The sequence below is a fragment of the Polyodon spathula genome, chromosome 9 (genome assembly GCF_017654505.1).
Source record: "Polyodon spathula isolate WHYD16114869_AA chromosome 9, ASM1765450v1, whole genome shotgun sequence".
NCBI lineage: Eukaryota > Metazoa > Chordata > Actinopteri > Acipenseriformes > Polyodontidae > Polyodon > Polyodon spathula.
This window is the reverse complement of record NC_054542.1, coordinates 19,101,713-19,121,749: the sequence shown is the minus strand read 5'-3', so window position 1 is coordinate 19,121,749 and position 20,037 is coordinate 19,101,713. Positions and strand designations below refer to the sequence as shown.

The following is a 20,037-nucleotide window of genomic DNA, read 5'->3' as shown; positions in this document are numbered from 1 at the left end:
CGGGGAAAAGAAAACCAAAAGATGGAGTTGTTCTCATTTCCAACTAATGAATGGACCTACCTACAGGTATAGCAGCACTGTGTTATTACAATATACAACCCCAAAATCTTAGATATAGCTCCAGCTGAGTCAGAATGTTTACAGAATGGACACTTACCAAATAAACTATCAAATTAGATTTCGAAACTATGCATTTCAATTTTTTTTAACATATCAATTATCTAATAGCAAAAGAACCTTCATAAGAGGGCTTTACTGTCTGGCCTTCGGCTCGGGACATTTAACGACACGAGGCGGGCCTTACCAGACAATAAAGACATTTCTTTTGGGTTCTATTGCTTAAATGAATGGTCACATTGACCAGGCATGGTACACTGATGAAGCCTCTTTCCTCACCGCCGTATTCTGTGCTATGTTTAGTCTGTTTGCCTGTTGACTGGAATGTTCCTCAATTTAAACAGAATCATAGAAAGTTCTACCATGGAGATGGCCTGGAGATCAGTGAGAATATAAAACCAACAGGGAATAAGAAGTTCAGAACTTGCCTATGTCTTTGTTGCTGCTGGCTTCATAAGGTTCATTGGCTCCAGGCAAAGACCGTAGTTTGGCATTCATCCTCTCCGCCTTGGCACTGGTGCCACGGCTACTGTGCCCACTGTCTGAAAAAACACAATACCCAAGACTAAATATTTTCAACAGTGTTAGTCTCAAAAGGCTAGCAGACATAGGACACTCAGCTTAAAGGAAAACTCAATACGCCACTCAGCATACATTCTAGTAACATCATCACTTTCTACGTTTCATCACATTTTTGTATATCCACCTGTGACAGAGAGAGAAGGAATCGGAGCTGCAAATCTCCCACCTGACCAGAAAGGGCGCTGTGTAAGGTGGGTGGTATGCTTTCTCGTAGACGGGCTGACTCGATAGTGGGTGGAAACTTGAAATCGGCTACTGCGGAGAAAGCGCATAGCTGCAAGTATGCTGAACAACTCCACTGTGATCAGCTGCGGTGCAGGCAGCGATTGGACAGACCCTGGCGCCGGGCTGATCACAGGGAGGAGTTTGGTAGTACAAAGGGGACGCAGGGAGTACAGCCTCTTACGTTGATAGTACTAATGCACCGGAGCACTGTGTTTAGTTTTGAATCCTATCTGGTTTCTGTTTGTCTCCACCTGCAATCACTTTCTGTCTGTCAAGTTTTACTGTGTTTGTATTAGGGATGCACCGAATCCAGGATTCGGTCTGAATACCTACTTTTTGAGCAGGGTTTGGATTAGGCCAAATACTTGGGATTCAGTGAACCAAATCTGAATCCTATATCCACCCAGACCCACATCCATTTTAATACATCCCTCCAATGTGTGGACACGAATCTGGTGTTGAATGTCACTGTTGTCGTGTCATGCCTTGAGTGTGCGGTTATAAGATGTCAACCTATTCCTTGTAGTGCTTTTCCACAACCAGCTTTACTTCCTCTCCTCTCTCCCTTCTTCCCCCTATTGTCTCATTCTCCCAGCTTTCAGCAGACTCGGACATCATCTTCTCTCACCGCAACTCTTACTCCTTCTGTCCTATCATCTCCTGCCCTAGCTATCCTCTACATTCCACTCATTCCATAATGAGCTGTGCACTGCTGAGTAGAGATGGCAGAGATCCAAGCTACCTTCTGACTTAGACCACTACTGCTCCTAGCTCTCCTCCTCTTCAGCCCTCATCTCTGCCAAACACAGTTACTGTCAGTCTATAATCCTGTCCTCCAACAAACCCCGACTTTTCTCCATCCTCCTCAAATCTCCACCCCCTTCCCATTCCTCCATTACACCTGATGACTTTGCCTCCTTCTGCTCCAAAGTAGAGGATATTCAGAAGCTATTCTCCAGTACATATTCCCTTTCCCTACCTGAACACATTCCACCCCCCTGCCCCTCCCTCCATTCCCAACTTTCACATCTACAGTACTGTGCAAAAGTTTTATGCAGGTGTGAAAAAATGCTGTAAAGTAAGAATGCTTTCAAAAATAGACATGTTAATAGTTTATATTTATCAATTAACAAAATGTAAAGTGAGTGAACAGAAGAAAAATCTACATCCATATTTGGTGTGACCACCATTTGCCTTCAAAACAGCATCAATTCTTCTAGGTACACTTGCACACAGTTTTTGAAGGAACTCGGCAGGTAGGTTGGCCCAAACATCTTGGAGAACTAACCACAGTTCTTCTGCGGATTTAAGCAGTCTCAATTGCTTCTCTCTCTTCATGTAATCCCAGACAGACTCGATGATGTTGAGATCAGGGCTCTGTGGGGGCCATACCATCACTTCCAGGACCCTTGTTCTTCTTTACGCTGAAGATATTTCTTAATGACTTTAGCTGTATGTTTGGGATCATTGTCATGCTGCAGGATAAATTTGGGGCCAATCAGAAGCCTCCCTGATGGTACTGCATGATGGATAAGTATCTGCCTGTACTTCTCAGCATTGAGGAGACCATTCATTCTGACCAAATCCCCAACTCCATTTGCAGAAATGTAGCCCCAAACTTGCAAGGAACCTCCATCATGCTTCACTGTTGCCTGCAGACACTCATTCGTGTACCGCTCTCCAGCAAACAATTTGCCTTCTGCTACAGCCAAATATTTCAAATTTTGACTCATCAGTCCAGAGCACCTGCTGCCATTTTTCTGCACCCCAGTTCCTGTGTTTTCATGCATAGTTGAATCGCTTGGCCTTGTTTCCATGTCGGAGGTATGGCTTTTTGGCCGCAAGTCTCCCATGAAGGCCACTTCTGACCAGACTTCTCTGGATAGTAGATGGGTGTACCAGGGTCCCACTGTTTTTTGCCAATTCTGAGCTGATGGCACTGCTGGACATCTTCCGATTGCAAAGGGAAGTAAGCATGATGTGTCTTTCATCTGCTGCAGTAAGTTTCCTTGGCCGATCACTGCATCTACGGTCCTCAACATTGCCCGTTTCTTTGTGCTTCTTCAAAAGAGCTTGGACAGCACATCTGGAAACCCCTGTCTGCCTTGAAATTTCTGCCTGGGAGAGACCTTGCTGATGCAGTATAACTACCTTGTGTCTTGTTGCTGTGCTCAGTCTTGCCATGGTGTATGACTTTTGACAGTAAACTGTCTTCTGCAACCTCACCTTGTTAGCTGAGTTTGGCTGTTCCTCACCCCGTTTTATTCCTCCTACACAGCTGTTTCTGTTTCAGTTAATGATTGTGTTTCAACCTACATATTGAATTGATGATCATTAGCACCTGTTTGGTATAATTGTTTAATCATACACCTGACTATATGCCTACATAATCCCTGACTTTGTGCAAGTGTACCTAGAAGAATTGATGCTGTTTTGAAGGCAAAGGGTGGTCACACCAAATATGGATGGTACACTCATCTCTTTTGGCTTCTCCTACCTTTAAGTTGATGATGCCCAGATCTTCCTCTCCTTTCCCTCCTTTGACTCCCACATCTCCCCTGGCTATCTCAATTTGGACGTATTCTCACCACCTCAAATTCAACCTCTAAATCTGACCTCCTGAACTTTCCTTCTGCTTCCTCTCCTCTGACCTCCATCTCGGTATCCGTTGATACTATTAATCTCTCTCCATCTCCTTCTGCTAACAACCTAAGTGTTATTCTTGACCCCTCCCTTTTTTCTCTCAACATGTCTTCCCTTCTTTCTTAGCAACATTTACAGAATCCACCTTTTCTCACAACTTCACCGAACTCCTGGTCCAAGCTCTTGTACTCTCCAGACTGTACTACTGTAACTCTCTCCTTGCTGGTCTCTCTGCTTTGGCTATCTGCCCCCTTCAGCTCATTCAAAATTCTGTTGCTCACTTTGTATTGTTTCAACTTCGCTACTCCAATGCTACTCCTCGGCTTCACACCCTCCACTGGCTACCTATCTGCTCATATTCAATCCCAGACTCTTGTTCTTGCTTACTGCTCTCTTTACCACACTTCCCCCTTCTACCTCAATTCCCTTATGTCTCCCTACACCCCCTCTTGTCCTCTCCAACTTGTCATGCCTTACCTCCACTCTCCATCCTCCTGTGCCTGTTCCTTCTCTTCCCTAGCCCATCTGTGGTGGAACCAGCTACTGGTGAACTCCAGAACTGCTCTGTCTCTCACGGCCTTCCACCGTCTCCTCAAGACCCACCTGTTTAGACTGCACTTGTAGATCTGTTGCTCTACCGATCCTATTAAGCACTGGACTTGCTTGACCTATGCACCACATTACTGGGTCCTCAGATAATACACTAGCCTTGCACTATTATGTCATTGTAGATATAACTTGTTATAGCCCTAACTTGTTGCATCCTAATTGATATTGTAAGCTACACTGTATTTAAATAATATTAAGCTTGCATTGTAACGCTTTACTGCCCTGTAACACCTGTAAGTTGCCTTGGATAAAGACGTCTGCCAAAGAAATAAAACGAAAAATGCCTTCAAGGATTAAAATATCAGTACCAGTTAAAACTACTCAGAACAATAGTTTAACTGCTCCTCCCTAAAACCTTTTCTGTTAGTTTTACAGCTACCCATTGTTTTATTCCTCTCAGAAAATTGCCCAAAATTGGCTGGGATGATGATTTTGATACTCGAGAGTTTGTTACAACTCATAAGCTATTAACATGACAACTTCAACTATATGTTAAAAAACAAAACAAAACAAAAAAAACAAAACAACCACCAGCAGAAGAAATATCACAATCAAAATCAATTGCATGATCCGTTTCCAGTATAATGAATGGACTGTCCTATACAGAGTGCCACTTCCAAAATCTTCATCTGTTGCAGATCTAAAAATCATTTTAAAATCTGGGAGTCAGACAAGACAAAATCAGGTATGCTGGGGAAAATAAATGGGTGGTTATACTTTAAAAAAAAGCTCTAAACTTATTCTGCCTTCCTAAACTTTCCATGAGTCTGTAGGGTGATGAAATTGTAGGAAAATCATATGAAAAAAAGAAATACATATCCAGTCTTACATGTGTAGAATGTTTTGCATTTCAATAAAAGATAAAACCAAATGCTTTTTATTACCACTAACTCGAAGTGATAATCCAGACTAATGACATGCATCTCTATTTGCTATTTGTTTTTGGACACTGAAACTGAATTTTTGGACATTCTGCATATAACATGTTTGTTGTAACATTTAAGAACTGACTTTGTAGCAAACAGATAAAACATATTCAACATACTAAAAAATACACCACCACATACAAAGTTGCATATGTTATACGTATCTTACATACTGTACACACCTCCCATCTGTTCCAGTAAAAAACTGTGTATACTTTCAGGAGAGAAAACTGTAATACAGACAGGGGAAGAGAGAAAAAGACACATCATAGAAAAAGTAGCACTAAAAAGCTAAAAAGAAACAAATAAAACAGTCCCTGAATAAAATGAGTGTAAGAATGGAGTTCAGTAATGATTGTTTTGTAGGACAGCATGCAGCAATATTGTAAGGCTCAATGTGGGTGATCTGTCACTTGTGAAATGTATAATACTGTGGCTGTGGCACAAAAAATGTCTTCTCCCGAGTCAAAATGAAAATCTAATCTGGAAGACAAAAATACTAACAGCAAAAACCAAAACATACTGTACCAGTAAGAGGGTAGGGTACAGCAAGTCCACCCTTATTAATGTTTACTGCGGTAAATTTGCATAATCATTTTGCAGGTTCCCTATGCATTTACCATGCTTTACCACACCTCTCTGGGCTTTCACTATGCTTTAATACAATTTGATATGCTTTTACCATGGAAACTTTTATAAGGCCACCACAGAAGCACATAGGCCAAATAACTTTACAATCAACCTGTACTATTACTCTGCTATGAGTATCCAGTTCTGGAACTTGATTGTAAAACACACTAATGTCCTGATACCATAAAGTATGCATCCAAATTAAATGGAAATAGATTGTATAAATCTACATCTACAGAAGACACTGGGCCCAAATGTATCTGTGCAATCAGCCAACAGAGGGATCTACTTTTTTGCCAATTTGTGCCAAGTGAACTTGCCTGTGGTCATGACTTCTTGCCAAGGGTTTTCACCCATGCGCTAGATTCCATGGTGCTCAGAGGAGCCTTCACTGCTGTGCTCTACTTTTTTTTGCTAAAATCCTGTAGCTCCGATTTTGTGGAGTGTGCGGTGTGTTAACAATTTACAGAATACAACAATGTCAGTTTTACTGGGGTGTGTTCTATGCGCTTAATCAGTATACAAATCAAGGTACTATCCGAAAAATAATAAGAAAATGTAATTTCATTTTATTTGTAGCTATCCTGGTCAGAACTGAACATGCTTGTTCCAAGTATTAATGATGTTAACAGTGTGTGTGGAAGAGGGATACATGTCTATAAATGTAATTTCCAAAGTATTACTAAACATAACATTTACTACACATTAGCAAAAATCTGGTTTTTCCCTACTACTAGCCATGGAAGGAAACGTAGCAGGTATCGTGTTAGAATGCAATAGATACTAAATGTGCTCGGCAAAAATTCTGGCTAATGCCTTCACTAGGCCGAACACACCATTAAAGTGGTGCAGAAGACAGATCTAAAATGCAATTCATATAATAAACAAGCACATCATTACATAAATACACAAATAAATAAGATTTCTGTCTCATTTCCTTTTTATGAAACGATTTTAGCTATACAGTATTAGCTGGACCACAAACTGTAACACAAGTGACTTTTACAAAACATTTTACTTTTTCATACTTGTGTAACAGCAAGCAGAATCTTGACTATGATATGTTACATGATGAGGTCCTACCAAGAGGACGAGACTGAGCGGTTGACATACAAATGAGATTGATCTTTCTAATAGATTTCAGGCACTGTGCAATGACAACTGCATGATGTATGAAACTGGGCAGATACATGGCAAATGACATTTAATAGAGAAAAGTGTAAGGTACTGCACGCAGGAAATAAAAATGTACATTATAAATATCATATGGGAGATATTGAAATTGGAGAAGGAATCTATGAAAAAGACCTAGGAGTTTTTGTTGACTCAGAAATGTCTTCATCTAGGCAATGTGGGGAAGCTATAAAAAAGGCTAACAAGATGCTCGGATACATTGTGAAAAGTGTTGAATTTAAATCAAGGGAAGTAATGTTAAAACTGTACAATGCACTTGTAAGACCTCATCTTGAATATTGTGTGCAGTTCTGGTCACCTCGCTATAAAAAAGATATTGCTGCTCTAGAAAGAGTGCAAAGAAGAGCGACCAGAATTATTCCGGGCTTAAAAGGCATGTCATATGCAGACAGGCTAAAAGAATTGAATCTGTTCAGTCTTGAACAAAGAAGACTACGTGGCGACCTAATTCAAGCATTCAAAATTCTAAAAGGTATTGACAGTGTGGACGCAAGGGACTTTTTCAGCCTGAAAAAAGAAACAAGGACCAGGGGTCACAAATGGAGTTTAGAAAAAGGGGCATTCAGAACAGAAAATAGGAGACACTTTTTTACACAGAGAATTGTGAGGGTCTGGAATCAACTCCCCAGTAATGTTGTTGAAGCTGACACCCTGGGATCCTTCAAGAAGCTGGCAAGATGGCCTGGGATCATCGAGCTACTAACACCAAAACGACAAGGTGGCCCAATGGCCTCCTCTCGTTTTGTAAACTTTCTTATACCTGGACCTACCAATTTGGTTAAAGAGGTTAAAGAGAAGAAAAACAATGGTGAGGTGAGATTATTAAATGATTATAAAAAAAAGAGCCTGTCGTCATTGTAGATTTTGGTACAGGTGACCTAAGGGACAGAATTGTTTTGTCAGGTTTATTACCTATTATTGGTAGAGGGGATGAAATGTTCAATAGAATAAGGTTTATAAATACTTGGCTGGCTGGCTGGTGTGTGCAAGGGTTGGGATTCATAAATAACTGGGACTGCTTGTGGAGAACTAGATACTATAAAAAAGATGGACTGTGCCTAAATAGGGCAGTGGTGAGTAGGCAAGCTGCAAATACTGAAAACCACTTAGTACATTATTTAAACTAGGAACTGGGGAGGGGGTGGAATCTAAAGAAGTGTACAAAATAGAGTATCTTACCACGATACTCATTGGCATTTAGCAATCCCAGAGGTCTGTGTTACAGTAATCTTCTTCATATCCCTATTACCTCTGCCCAATCACATGCTCTTGATTGTACCAATTTATGGCTGGCTTTATTTAATGTTAGAACTCTGAGGTAGGTTTACTAAAGTGTTGCGCCTGTCGCAATAGTCACAAACCAATGAGTCGGAAGTCTTGAATGGTGAATTGTACTAGACAGGCGCAATGCTATTTGCGACTTTTTAGGGAATGCTTTGCGGCTGTTTGCAGTTCAAGGGTACATGAATATGTAATTATAGACCTTTCTGCATAAATTTGCAAATAGGGGGTGGATCAGGGTTCTTTAAATATTATAATAAGATGTACATAAGCTGCAGACAATTGCGACACTTACCATTTTTTAAAGAACTTTCGAAAACATGTTTTAAAAATTTGCAATTGTTTCTGGCATTTCTCAGTCCACCTTTTCTCGTGCATTGCCAGCCGTGCTCAATGCATTTTTGAGGCGAAAAGCCAAATACTGGTACCTATTTTTCCCTAAAAGCAGGGTGTACTTACAAGCCTTGAAAATACATTTTTATGACATTTCTGGTTTCTCCAACGTGTTGGAAGCAATAGACTCACTGCATACATATCCCTCCAGCTCATTGTGAGCATCTTTTAGCACTGCGGACAGTCTACATTTGGATTATAGGCTACTCATGATAATACAAATTAGTGGTATTATGCAACATTTGTTATAATATTTAAAGAACCCTGATCCACCCCCTATTTGCAAATTTATGCAGAAAGTAATAATAATAATAATAATAATAATAATAATAATAATCGATTATTATTACTACTTTATTTATTATTATTTAAACTTAAAAAACATTGTTTTCAATAGTAACAAATCCTTTTTAAATTTTATTAGAAATAACAGTAACATGATGGTTACATTTATACCGTAGCCTACGTCTAAATATGGTAAAATGCCACGGATGTCAGATATGCTGTTCATTTTTCTTTCACTACGTACTGTATAGGCAACTAAAAAACATTTTTTCATAAATGTGGGGAGCCTTCCAAATTACATACATCAGTGATAAGGTTTTTGTGTGTAATAAAGTCACTTGACTACTATAAATGTAATGTGTGATATACTTTATAGTTGATTCAACTGCTGTAAAATATTTGTGACATATCACTGTTAAAAAATGTGTCACGCACTGAGTTGACGACATTTCGTGAGTCTTTATCGTTACTCAAGTAGCGGTTGAAGCACTCAGACATAGTAATCTACTCACTGAAGTGTCTTTAAAAGTGACTTCACAGAAAATTTTCTACGAACGGTACCAAATTGAAATACGAGAGTTGTAAATTGGAACGCTAACAGAAGGAATTTAACCTTGCATCTGTCATGTTTAGATTTGACATTATTTTGTATTTATTTATTTTAAATTAGAAGTGGAATAAAACCTCTTCAGCAACTACAGTAGAATTGCCAGAACTAACGGATGCTGGATCTAGTAGGAGAAGATACTAATGAGTCATCATAACAAATACAGAAGAAATTGCCGCAGACCTAGATTGCCAATTGGACATTTTCTAGTATTCAATTGGGCTTGTTTTTTTATTGCGTGGAAAAAAATGTCCCAACGGTCTAACCTGTCAAAGTGATGTAAGTTAACCCGAAAAAAAATAACACACCTTTTTTTTACCTAATACTAGCTACATGGAACACACCCCTTCCGTGTTTTCACCACCGTTGCTAAGCATCCAACATTTTAACAGTAATTTGATATAAAAAAAAATCTCTAAGATGTACTTGTATGACGTACACTAAATGGTGGAGCTTCGTAGGTTGTCAAATTGTCATTCTGGAGTAGTCATAGAGATTCCTATACTGCATGTGATCTAAGACTCGAAGAGTAAAGTTTGTGCGAGTGTGGTTCCGGCTGTGTGTACAAAAATTTTTTCTAGTCAATCCGGTTTGATGTTTTTTTAGATGTCCTTTCTTGCCCTCAGACTGTTCTCAATTTTTCAACCAAACGGGGACAATACTGTCTACTAAGTTTTCGTACCACGTTTATGACGTTTGATGACTTGAAAAGCACACATGGGACTGAAATAAACTTTTCGTGTGTGCTTCTGTATTATGTGACACTTGACAACAGCAAAGCATGGTGGCAGTTTGTTATCAGACAGAAGAAACGTCGTTCGTGACCTAATTGACCTTGCATTATAGTCTGTTACATTGATAAATCTCTTTAGTATTAAATGGGGACGTATCGATGAGGATGTAACTTTGGACGCTTTTTCATTTACCCCCTCTGCAAATGTACTGCTTTAATTAACCTCGAAAAGGACCGTATCTTTTGGCATGACGAAATGTTGGAGTGAGAATCTGTCATAATTCTTTACTTGTACGAACTAATCTACCATGACAGTTCAGCGCATGAACATCTCCTTTGCATGACTGTAGTCGCGTACTTGAGTTGCGTAAACATATTTCATGATGTCAACGCATTTGTCTTCGAACAGTGCAGTGAAAAGTTTGCTTAGAGTTCAGGTGGCTTATTGATTGGAGTAATTAAATCAATCAGCACCCAGCCACCTGACATAAAAGGAGGCCTCAGCTTCCCATTAGGGAGAGGAGGGAGCTGAGGAAGCAAGCTGGTGTTTCTGCTTGCTATTTTTTGGTTTTTGTATTTTCTGATCCAGTGAAGGCACTGCCCAGCCTGGAAACCTTTAATTTTATAAGTCTTGTTTTGTGTCTTTCTATTTGTGCTTAAATACTAATTGAAATTGCACTTTGGCCAGGCTGCTTCTGTGAAGCATTGCTATTCTGCTAGATTGCTGTCTGAAATGTACAAGGAGAGACCAACTTTCTGTATCAGATTTTTCTGAAGTCTTTCTTGAAGGAAATTAGAAGAGTCAACTAAATATTTCAGCTAGAATCAGGTGGTACACTTGAAATATTTTGTTACCTACAGATGCTGTACACGTCAACTGAAAAGAGTTGCAAAGCCAAGTGTCTTCAGAGCTAACAATGAAAGCCAGTTGTTTGCTTTGGATTTATACAGGCTTCCAGTGTTTACCTGTCACAGGACGATGCAGATCTTGGAATGACAGTCAGAGAAAAGATGGAAGCAAGCAAACTGTGTGATGTTGCCAAAGATGCAATCGCTAAAGTGGATTGATTTCATTAAGGTGCTTCTAACACAGTACCAGATGCAACTTCCACAATCACTGGACAAGAAACTGGAGTGTTTAAATTTCCCAGCTGTGACTGAGCTGCCTGGTATGTTTTTTGTGTGTCCAACACAGGTGGAGAAACGTGTCTTCCTGCAAATTCACCGCAAAGGAAAACGTGGAACAATTCTGGATTGGGGTGTATGAATAGACTGATGCAGCTGCAATCACAGTTTGGAAGAAATGGAATTTGGTGCGATCAGGATGTTGACACTTCCAATTTCAAGTGCGCTCGCAGAGAGTGTTCTCTCACATGTCGTTTCTTAAAAGAGTCGAGTCGAGATAGAATGGGACTGAAGCTGCTGTCAAATACACTGCACATTTGATTTGGACTACAGAGAAATGGCCTTACCTCTGCCTCGTTTGCGCCTCCTAGACAGCTGTTTGCCAGCATGTATAACAGCTAATGGAACACTTTAAAAAGTGACAACTACATAGTTAAAGTTTGAAAGAAATTTCAGTTAAAACACAAAAGACATTTTAGTTTATATTTTAGCAATTTTTTGTAAAATATCTTCTGGAGTCAGGACCCATCAAGAAGAGTTTACGCAAGTTAAATATGTTTTATTTTTTTTATTGCAAAGGTTTATTGATATGCGCTTTATACTGTAAATTACACCGGCTAAAGCAATTAAATTTTCAATTTAAAAAACTGTAGTTCTGCTTGTCATGTAAACATTTTGCACTCCCCCACACCTTTTTTTCTTATTAAACCTAAATTGGCCACTCTGCTACCCATTGTTATGCAATAGTTATATGTCTGTGCACAGCTGGGATTTATTCCTTAAAATAAACATACTGGAAACTGGAAAACACCACATTTATTTGGTTACTTTTGGGTTTGGTCGAACAACATAACATTGGCCTACTTTTGGGCAAGTACTTTGTTGGCTTTGAGCTACAGGTGCATCTTAATTTCTGGCAACCCTGAACGCAGACTTTTTCAAGAAGGTGGAGAGACTTTCTATAAATGGATTTGAATATGTGAAGGATCGCCTTCCGGTTTGTCAGAGCCTCCAGTGAATGTTTTACTTTTTAAACGCTGCAATAACAGTTCTGATTGTGAAGCATCCACACTATAATTTGACAGAACATGTGATTTAATTGCACTGCACAGGACTTTATTTTTCCCCCATTGATGCTCGAGTCCTGGAGCACTCACAGAATCACTGCCTATGCATCTATTATCATTGTTTAATGCCACATTTTCAAACTAACTGATTATCGCTTATCCGGACTGTATTGGTATAAGAAAAGTAATTTCAGCTTCCAATCACTTAAATATGCTGACGTTAACGTAAACAACACCAAGCTACAGACAGGGAGTCCCAAGCGTTAAACCTGTTACTGTTGTTTATAGGTAAGAACTCAACTTTATTATGGATATACTCTGTTGTTGTTTTAAGCAACATATTAAGATAATGTTAATTTGGTAATTGTTTATTTAGTCGTTTTAAAATGGGTAATAAAACATGGTCAATTTTTTGACCTCGTTAGTACAGTTGGCTCTTTGCTAATGACATCTTTTTTTTTTTTTTTTTTTTTGTTGTGTGTGGGGGGGGGGGGTCGCAAACCGGTATAAATGACCATATTTTTGTTATTTAATTTACACTCACAAAAGATGCAACGTGTTTCAGTAAATTAAAAAAACACATCAGCCATCAGATGCAACAGTCCTGGACCAGTGTGGTGACCCACTGCCTTCCAGGAAGTGGCCTGTCCCTCACAGAGATGGTTTCCTGGTTTCTCTGGACTAGTCTGCTGATTGTGGAAGAAAAACATCTCATTCTCCGTGCAACTTCTCTGACAGACCGCCTTTAATCATGCCGATAGCAACCAGGTGATCTTCATTACTCAGACGGGGCATGGTTATATCTTTCGCTGTTCTTGCATTAATTAAAATCATGTCTTTTTGAATGGCTACTTAAACAGATTCTTGATCAACTAATTTTGGCAATTGTAACTCAACTCAAATACCAAACTCAGAGCACCTGCCGTTTTTATGAAACAACATGACTTTAGCTCACTATTTTGTTATCCCAAGGAACAATACTACTCAACAATCAACAAAGCTATCTGCTCACTATTTAAAATGTAAGTGCCCAATGAGCTATTCATGTCAAACTTCAGACTGTTGCGTTTTCATTGGGCATTAGTATATAGATAGATAGATAGATAGATAGATAGTTTTTTACAACATTTATAAATATCAAGAATTTTGTGGATATAAGCAATTGATGTTTCATGAACAAAATGTATATATCACTTACGCTTTTCTTTATTACCGATGAACATAATGGAATGAAGAACTATTTTATTTATAAATATTTATTTTGAGAAATTGAGTAGTGTCTATTATTTCTTATAAAAATCCTGACATTTATTATAGCATTGCAATTTTACTATGTTTGTAATAATAGTGTTTTGTACTTCGATTAGCACTATTTATTCTGTTCTTGCTGTTTGTAAAATACTCACTTAATAATATAATATTCTGTCAATATGATTACTGTTTATGTACAGAAATTGATATGAACACAACAAATGTTTCAACTCTACAGAATTTCAAGATGGCAAGATGATTAAATTAATCATTGGGGCAATTTCCATGGATAAAGAAAATTAAGTCTCACCTTTTTCTCACTCTGTTTTGATAGTACTTTCGGGTTATGAGCGTTTCCACATGTTGTTTCCACATGGTTCTTTTAGCCAAAAAAATTCTCCTTCCACATGCAAATAACCTAATAACACTAAAATAAGGGAGGGTCAATTTAAATGTTTCTTAACCTCGTCTGATGAACTACACACAGAGTGAACTCCTGGTCTCCACGTTGCTCGGTCAGGAGGAATAAACCAGAGATCTCTTACCCACAGTCATTAATATAATCTTTTTCGGCGCCAAAGCTCATGTCACTTCCTCCATAAAAGTTTGTTTCACCACCAACCATTGTCCAAATTTCTCCTGCATTCGCTTGGGTACGGAGGTAGTATAACCGTTTATGTTTTTGTTCATTGTGTGTGTGTATTTTTATATTTTATATATATATATTTTATATATATATATATATATATATATATATATAATTTATTTTTTTTTTTTTTGCCCTTCTAGCTTTCAGTTAGTTATGCTTCTTTTATGCAACAGCCCCCCTCACTCCAGTGGTTAGTGTGTCTCTGTAGCAGGGATTTGTGTTGAAGTGTAAAAAAAAAAAAAAAAAAAAAAAAGAAATTCAAGATCGCCGGCACAGAAGTCAAGGGTTCCAGCATGACCAGACAAAGACGATCATCCTCCTTAAAAACAAGATCAGAACTGCATTACTGGATGGTAGACAGCTTACTGACTATTTCAGGGTGCCGCCATCTTTCCCTGTGGGAGTGACTCTGTACTCTCTGCCTGCAGTGGACGATTCGGATGACATCGCCGACTCATGCCCTGATGATGCCGCACTGGAATACACTGTTTTGTATGTGCCAATGCTGATGCTGTGGGAGGGTTTCACCTTCTCCTGAACGAAAAGGAGTCCTGACGGGCCGATTCCTGTAGTACCTACTGATGCAGAGGATAAGGAAACCTCTAAACGGGTTCACCTCCTATGAGGAGGTCTGGAGACCCAACAGGCTACATGGAAAATTCGCCTACAGACATGTATGCTGATGCTGGGATGAGAAGGCTTCACCTCTTGCAACATAAGCAGGTACTAGGCCCAAATAAGTGAGTATGGGTTTTACACCAGTAAATAATAATTTTAGAAGGAGACTACACCTATCTGGAGACTACACTTATCTGGTACACCTTCTACAGAGTGTCTGACAGATGAAATAATAATAATAAAATATTACATGCAGATACGCTGATGCTGTTTCATCCTTTCTACTTTAATGGTCAGTGTGGCACAGTGGTTAACAGTGTGCAGGTGCAGGAGTGCTGCGGTGATCAATAAATAGAGACAATGATAATCCAGGTGCAATGGTGTTTTATCCAGTCTGATGACAAAACAGTAAACAATGATCATAACAGGCAATACAGCGTTGTGTATTGCTCCGTTTAGTTCACGAGTTAGTCCCAAAATAATAGTAAAGATATTTAAACACCCACACGTAACATAAACACAATCACAAGTGCTATAGTGCTCATGGTGCAAATATAGTTAATCATGATCCTTCCAGTTCAGAATTAACCATAAAAAGGAGCAGATCACTTTGCTACATTCAATTATGTACTGTCAATCATGACCCATTGGTTAACGAGTGCAACTGGTCCGCCAATCCGCGGCTGCCACGTTGTTTACCTTCAGGGCCGATGATTTTGTGTACCTTAGCTCCGCCCCCTTTCTAGATGTCCGACTTCCGCCTAACCCTGGGAATGAATTGTCTGGCCATCCAGTCCAGGGCAATCTGTTCCCTTTACACAGCGCCCTCACGGGTCTGGACGGAGGTTTATCACCAAGAATCATTCTGTCTCTGTCACAGTCAGCCATACAGTGGCTCTCAAAAGTATTCACCCCCTTGGACTTTTCCACATTTAATTGTGTTACAACATGGAATAAAAATGGATTTAATTAGGAGTTTTTGCCACTGATCAACACAAAAAAGTCCATAATGTCAAAGTGAAAAATAAAATCTACAAATTGTTCTAAATTAATTCCAAGTATAAAACAGAAAATAACTGATTGCATAAGTATTCACCCCCTTTTCTATGACATACCGAAATAAGCTCTGGTGCAACCAATTGTCTTTAGAAGTCACATAATTAGTTGAATGGCATCCACCAATGTGTAATTAAGGTGTTTAACATGATTTCAGGTTAAATACACCTTTCTCTGGGAGATCCCACAGTTGGTTAGTACATTTCCTAACAAAAGCTACAACATGAAGACAAAGGAACATTCAAAGCAAATCCAGAATAAGGTTCTTCAAAAGCACCAATCAGGTAGGATATAAGAACATTTCCAAGGCACTGAATATCCCCTGGAGCATAGTAAAGTCCATTATTAAGAAATGGAGAGAATATGGCCCAACTGTGAATATGTCTAGCACAGGCCGTCCTCAAAAACTGAGTATCCGGGTGAGAAAGGCACTAGTCAGGGAGGAAACCAAGAGGCCTATGGCAACTCTAAAGGAGTTACAGTCTTCCACGGCTGAGCTGGGAGACATTGTGCATATGACAACAATAGCCCACACACTTCACAAAACTGGCCTTTATGGGAGAGTGGCAAAAAGAAAGCCATTGTTGAAAAAAACTCATCAAATCTCGGCTAGAGATTGCCAGAAGGCATGTGGGAGACTCTGAGGCCAAGTGGAAGAAGATTCTATGGTCTGGTGAGATCAAAATAGAGTTTTATGGCCTCAACACTAAGCGCTATGTTTGGCGCAAGCCTAACGCACATCATCCTGAGAACACCATCCCTACCGTGAACCATGGTGGTGGCAGCATCATGCTATGGCGATGCTTCTCTGCGTCAGGGCCTGGAAATCTTGTGAAGACAGAGGGCAAAATGGACGCAGCAAAGTACAGAGAAATCCTGGAGGAAAACCTGCAGAAATCTGCAAGAGACCTGGGACTTGGGAGAAGTTTCATCTTCCAGCAGGACAATGACCCCAAACATACAGCCAAAGCCACACTGGAGCAGCTTAAAAACAAAAAGGTCAATGTCCTGGAGTGGCCCAGTCAAAGCCCAGACCTCAATCTAATTGAGAATATGTGGAAAGAGCTGAAAATTGCTGTTCACCAAAGGTTCCCATCCAACTTGACGGAGCTTGAGCAATTTTGCAAAGAAAAATGGGCAAAAATTGCAGTGTCCAGATGTGCAAAGCTGGCAGAGACTTATCCAAATAAACTCATGGCTGTAATTGCTGCCAAAGGTGCCACTACCAAATATTGACTCAAGGGGGTGAATACTTATGCAATCAATTATTTTCTGTTTTTTATTTGTAATTAATTCAGAACAATTTGTAGATTTTATTTTTCACTTTGACATTATAGACTTTTTTGTGTTGATCAGTAGCAAAAACTCCAAATTAAATCCACCTTTTTATTCCATGTTGTAACACAATAGCTTGGGGGGGAAGGCTGTCTGCGGCCAGACAGACATCTGCACCAACTAGTATATATTAGCCATACACCAGGAGTGCAAGCAGTTTACCTAAAGGCTATAAGTTACACATTTGACACTAATGTCACAGCTTCTGATGAAGGTCAGCACAATAGAAGGTGTTATCAGATGAAGACATCACATTTACAAGAGACACACAAATCAAATTGCTGTAATTTGCCAATCTCAAGTGGATTCACTGTAAGCACTACTAGAAATGATCCCCTGTTCCATAGGTGGGAGGTAAGACAGCCAATCTATACTGCTCGCAGCTGTGAGAGCTGTTTTCCCCAGTGTGGGATCCTTAAAAACAGTTGCCTTTCAAGCATTCTACTTCCCAGTGGAGGTGAATCTTTCTATGGCCTAACAACACAATAGATAAATTTACTTCCTGATATTCATACTTCTAAAACTGGTATTGACCTGGCTACCCTACAAGATAAATAGCCAACAATACTGAAAACAGTTTACACCACAACAAACAGGTCGCCACACTGAGAACTGGTTACATAGAGTTTTTACAAGAGATTCAATCTATGCTCTCAACCTTTCAGAAGGGATCCATTCCAGGTTTTTTGTTTTTATTTAAAGTGAGGAGTACAGTAATGCCTCTGTTCTCCACCAGGACCTGCCAATACCAGCAAGATGTCTTTTCGTGGGGATCTCTATAGGTCAAGCATTCACCAAGTATAGATGAAGTACATTCACAAGGCACAGACATACATGACACGTCTTTTGAGGACAAGTTTCTTTTTCAGAAAAGAAGTGAGGGCAAAACCGTGGAGTCCAGTAAGAAGACTTGTTAATTTTGTGTTTTGTCTTCCAGGACAGAGGCTTATTGGTCTTCATAGAAATATTGCTTCTCCACAGCATATTCTCAGCATTTCTGATAATCCAATTCTATACATTTACAGGAAGAGTGTACCTTAGAGTTTATTTCACGTAGGACAGGATGGTCATAGACCATCAGCTGCCATGCTTCTTCTACATAGGGGCCAGGCCAACAGCACAATTATTTCAGCAGTTCCTGGACATTGGCAGCAGTAAGCTCCTTTGTAAAAAGCAAAACCACAAGTAACACGCACAGGGGTGTCCCTTTTTTCTTTTAACTATATCATCTCAGTTTCCCCCAATATCAAGTCTTCTTTGGGGGCTACAACAGGAACCACAAGGTGGCAACCTTCAAGGAGCAGACTTATCGGAGAAGTAGTTACCACAACTAACACCTTCACCAAGAGCATCCTGAGTTCCAGCAACCTCCCGTGCGCTGAAAACCATTTGCCCAGTTAAAACAAGAGAATCTACTTGCTGGACTCAGCAATGGCATTCCGGATATACTCGGCACAGAGGGTACCCCATGAGTAACAGGTTCTCCAGAGGTGCTACAGGGTGTAGTTAACTACTAGTTTACAACAGTATTTCTTTTCCTTTCTCACTACAGAGGAACACCAGTTGTCAGCGTGGAGCAGCCATGGCACACAATCCAAGTCCCTGACAATGGGTCAACTAAATTTGGATAGTAAATTGAGAGGGAGCCAGTCTTGTTTTTAGCTCCTCACTGGGCCAAAAGGGTTGAGATTTCTGAGATCCTGGAAATAGCGGAAGCGGTGCTCTGCTCCTACAGTGGAGCAGCGATCTGCTGTCCAGAACAGGAAGGTGTTTTCCACAATCCTTTGCATTTCATGTTTGTTGCCTGAAGACTGAAAGGCAACTACTAAAGAGCTACAGCTATCTGAACAAGTACAAAACCTACTTGGTAAAGAAAAATAAATACATTTTAAATGAAAGGGCGGAAGTTTTCAGGTTTCAGATCATACATAAGAAGACATCCTCAGGCGCAATCCAAAATCGTTCCATGATGGATTCTTTCTGTCTACATTTATTATCATACCTCAGCTACCGGTTTCACAAGGATTCTACCTACCTGTGGTAAAGTGGTTTGCAGCGATTTCCGCCTAATCCTGGGAATGAATTGTCTGGCCATCCAGTCCAGGGCACTCTGTTCCCACATCTGACACTTAACTATTGTGTGCTATGGGGGATTCCAAAATTTTAGGGGGAATGGCAAAAGAAAAGGCACTTTTGCATATAAAAACGACATATTTTACTGCATCATCAGTCACACTGGTGTTGCTTTAAAATAAGCTGTTCATCCCTGTGAGACAGAGCACTCTCCACTGCTATTGCCATTGCCTGACGTGAACTTTTTGATGCAGAAGAAAATGGTGCTTTTCTTTTAAACCAGCGCTCCATTTCTTTTTTTTTTTTTAACTCTTTACAATCAGCCCTATTTCCACCTGTTTTTCAATGTTTTCATTTATGTATGTTTAACTACTGAGTCTGTACTTTTAAACAAGCCAGGTGGCTTTTACGGTGCCTTAGTAATATGTGCATAATCTTCGGTGCACTGGCAACACAAAATGAATGAGGTTAAAGCAAAAATCACCGCATGCAAAACAACACCTAGATAGCTTCATATCAGCTTTTTCCTAAAAAAAAACAAAAAAAAAAAACAACTGGTTTACCTACTGCAGTGTACTGAGTTTCTATAATCCTTAAAGTTAGAGGCCAAGAATCACGTACAAGAGAATACAGTCTCA

At 39.6% G+C, this 20,037-nt stretch overlaps 1 protein-coding gene across 5 annotated transcripts in view; it reads right to left on the bottom strand.

Moving 5' to 3' along the window:
• The window catches only part of ift88 (intraflagellar transport 88 homolog), a 75,002-nt gene that overhangs the window by 1,995 nt on the left and 52,970 nt on the right, over positions 1–20,037 (bottom strand). For 3 of the 5 annotated variants that reach the window (XM_041258812.1, XM_041258808.1, XM_041258809.1), the window contains 2 exons: positions 5,285–5,332; positions 546–659 (listed from right to left, as the gene is read on the bottom strand). In XM_041258812.1, coding sequence (XP_041114746.1) covers positions 546–659; positions 5,285–5,332 — 162 coding nt within the window. The remainder of the gene's footprint in view (positions 1–545; positions 660–5,284; positions 5,333–20,037) is intronic. The other 2 variants (XM_041258810.1, XM_041258811.1) reach the window with 1 other exon arrangement.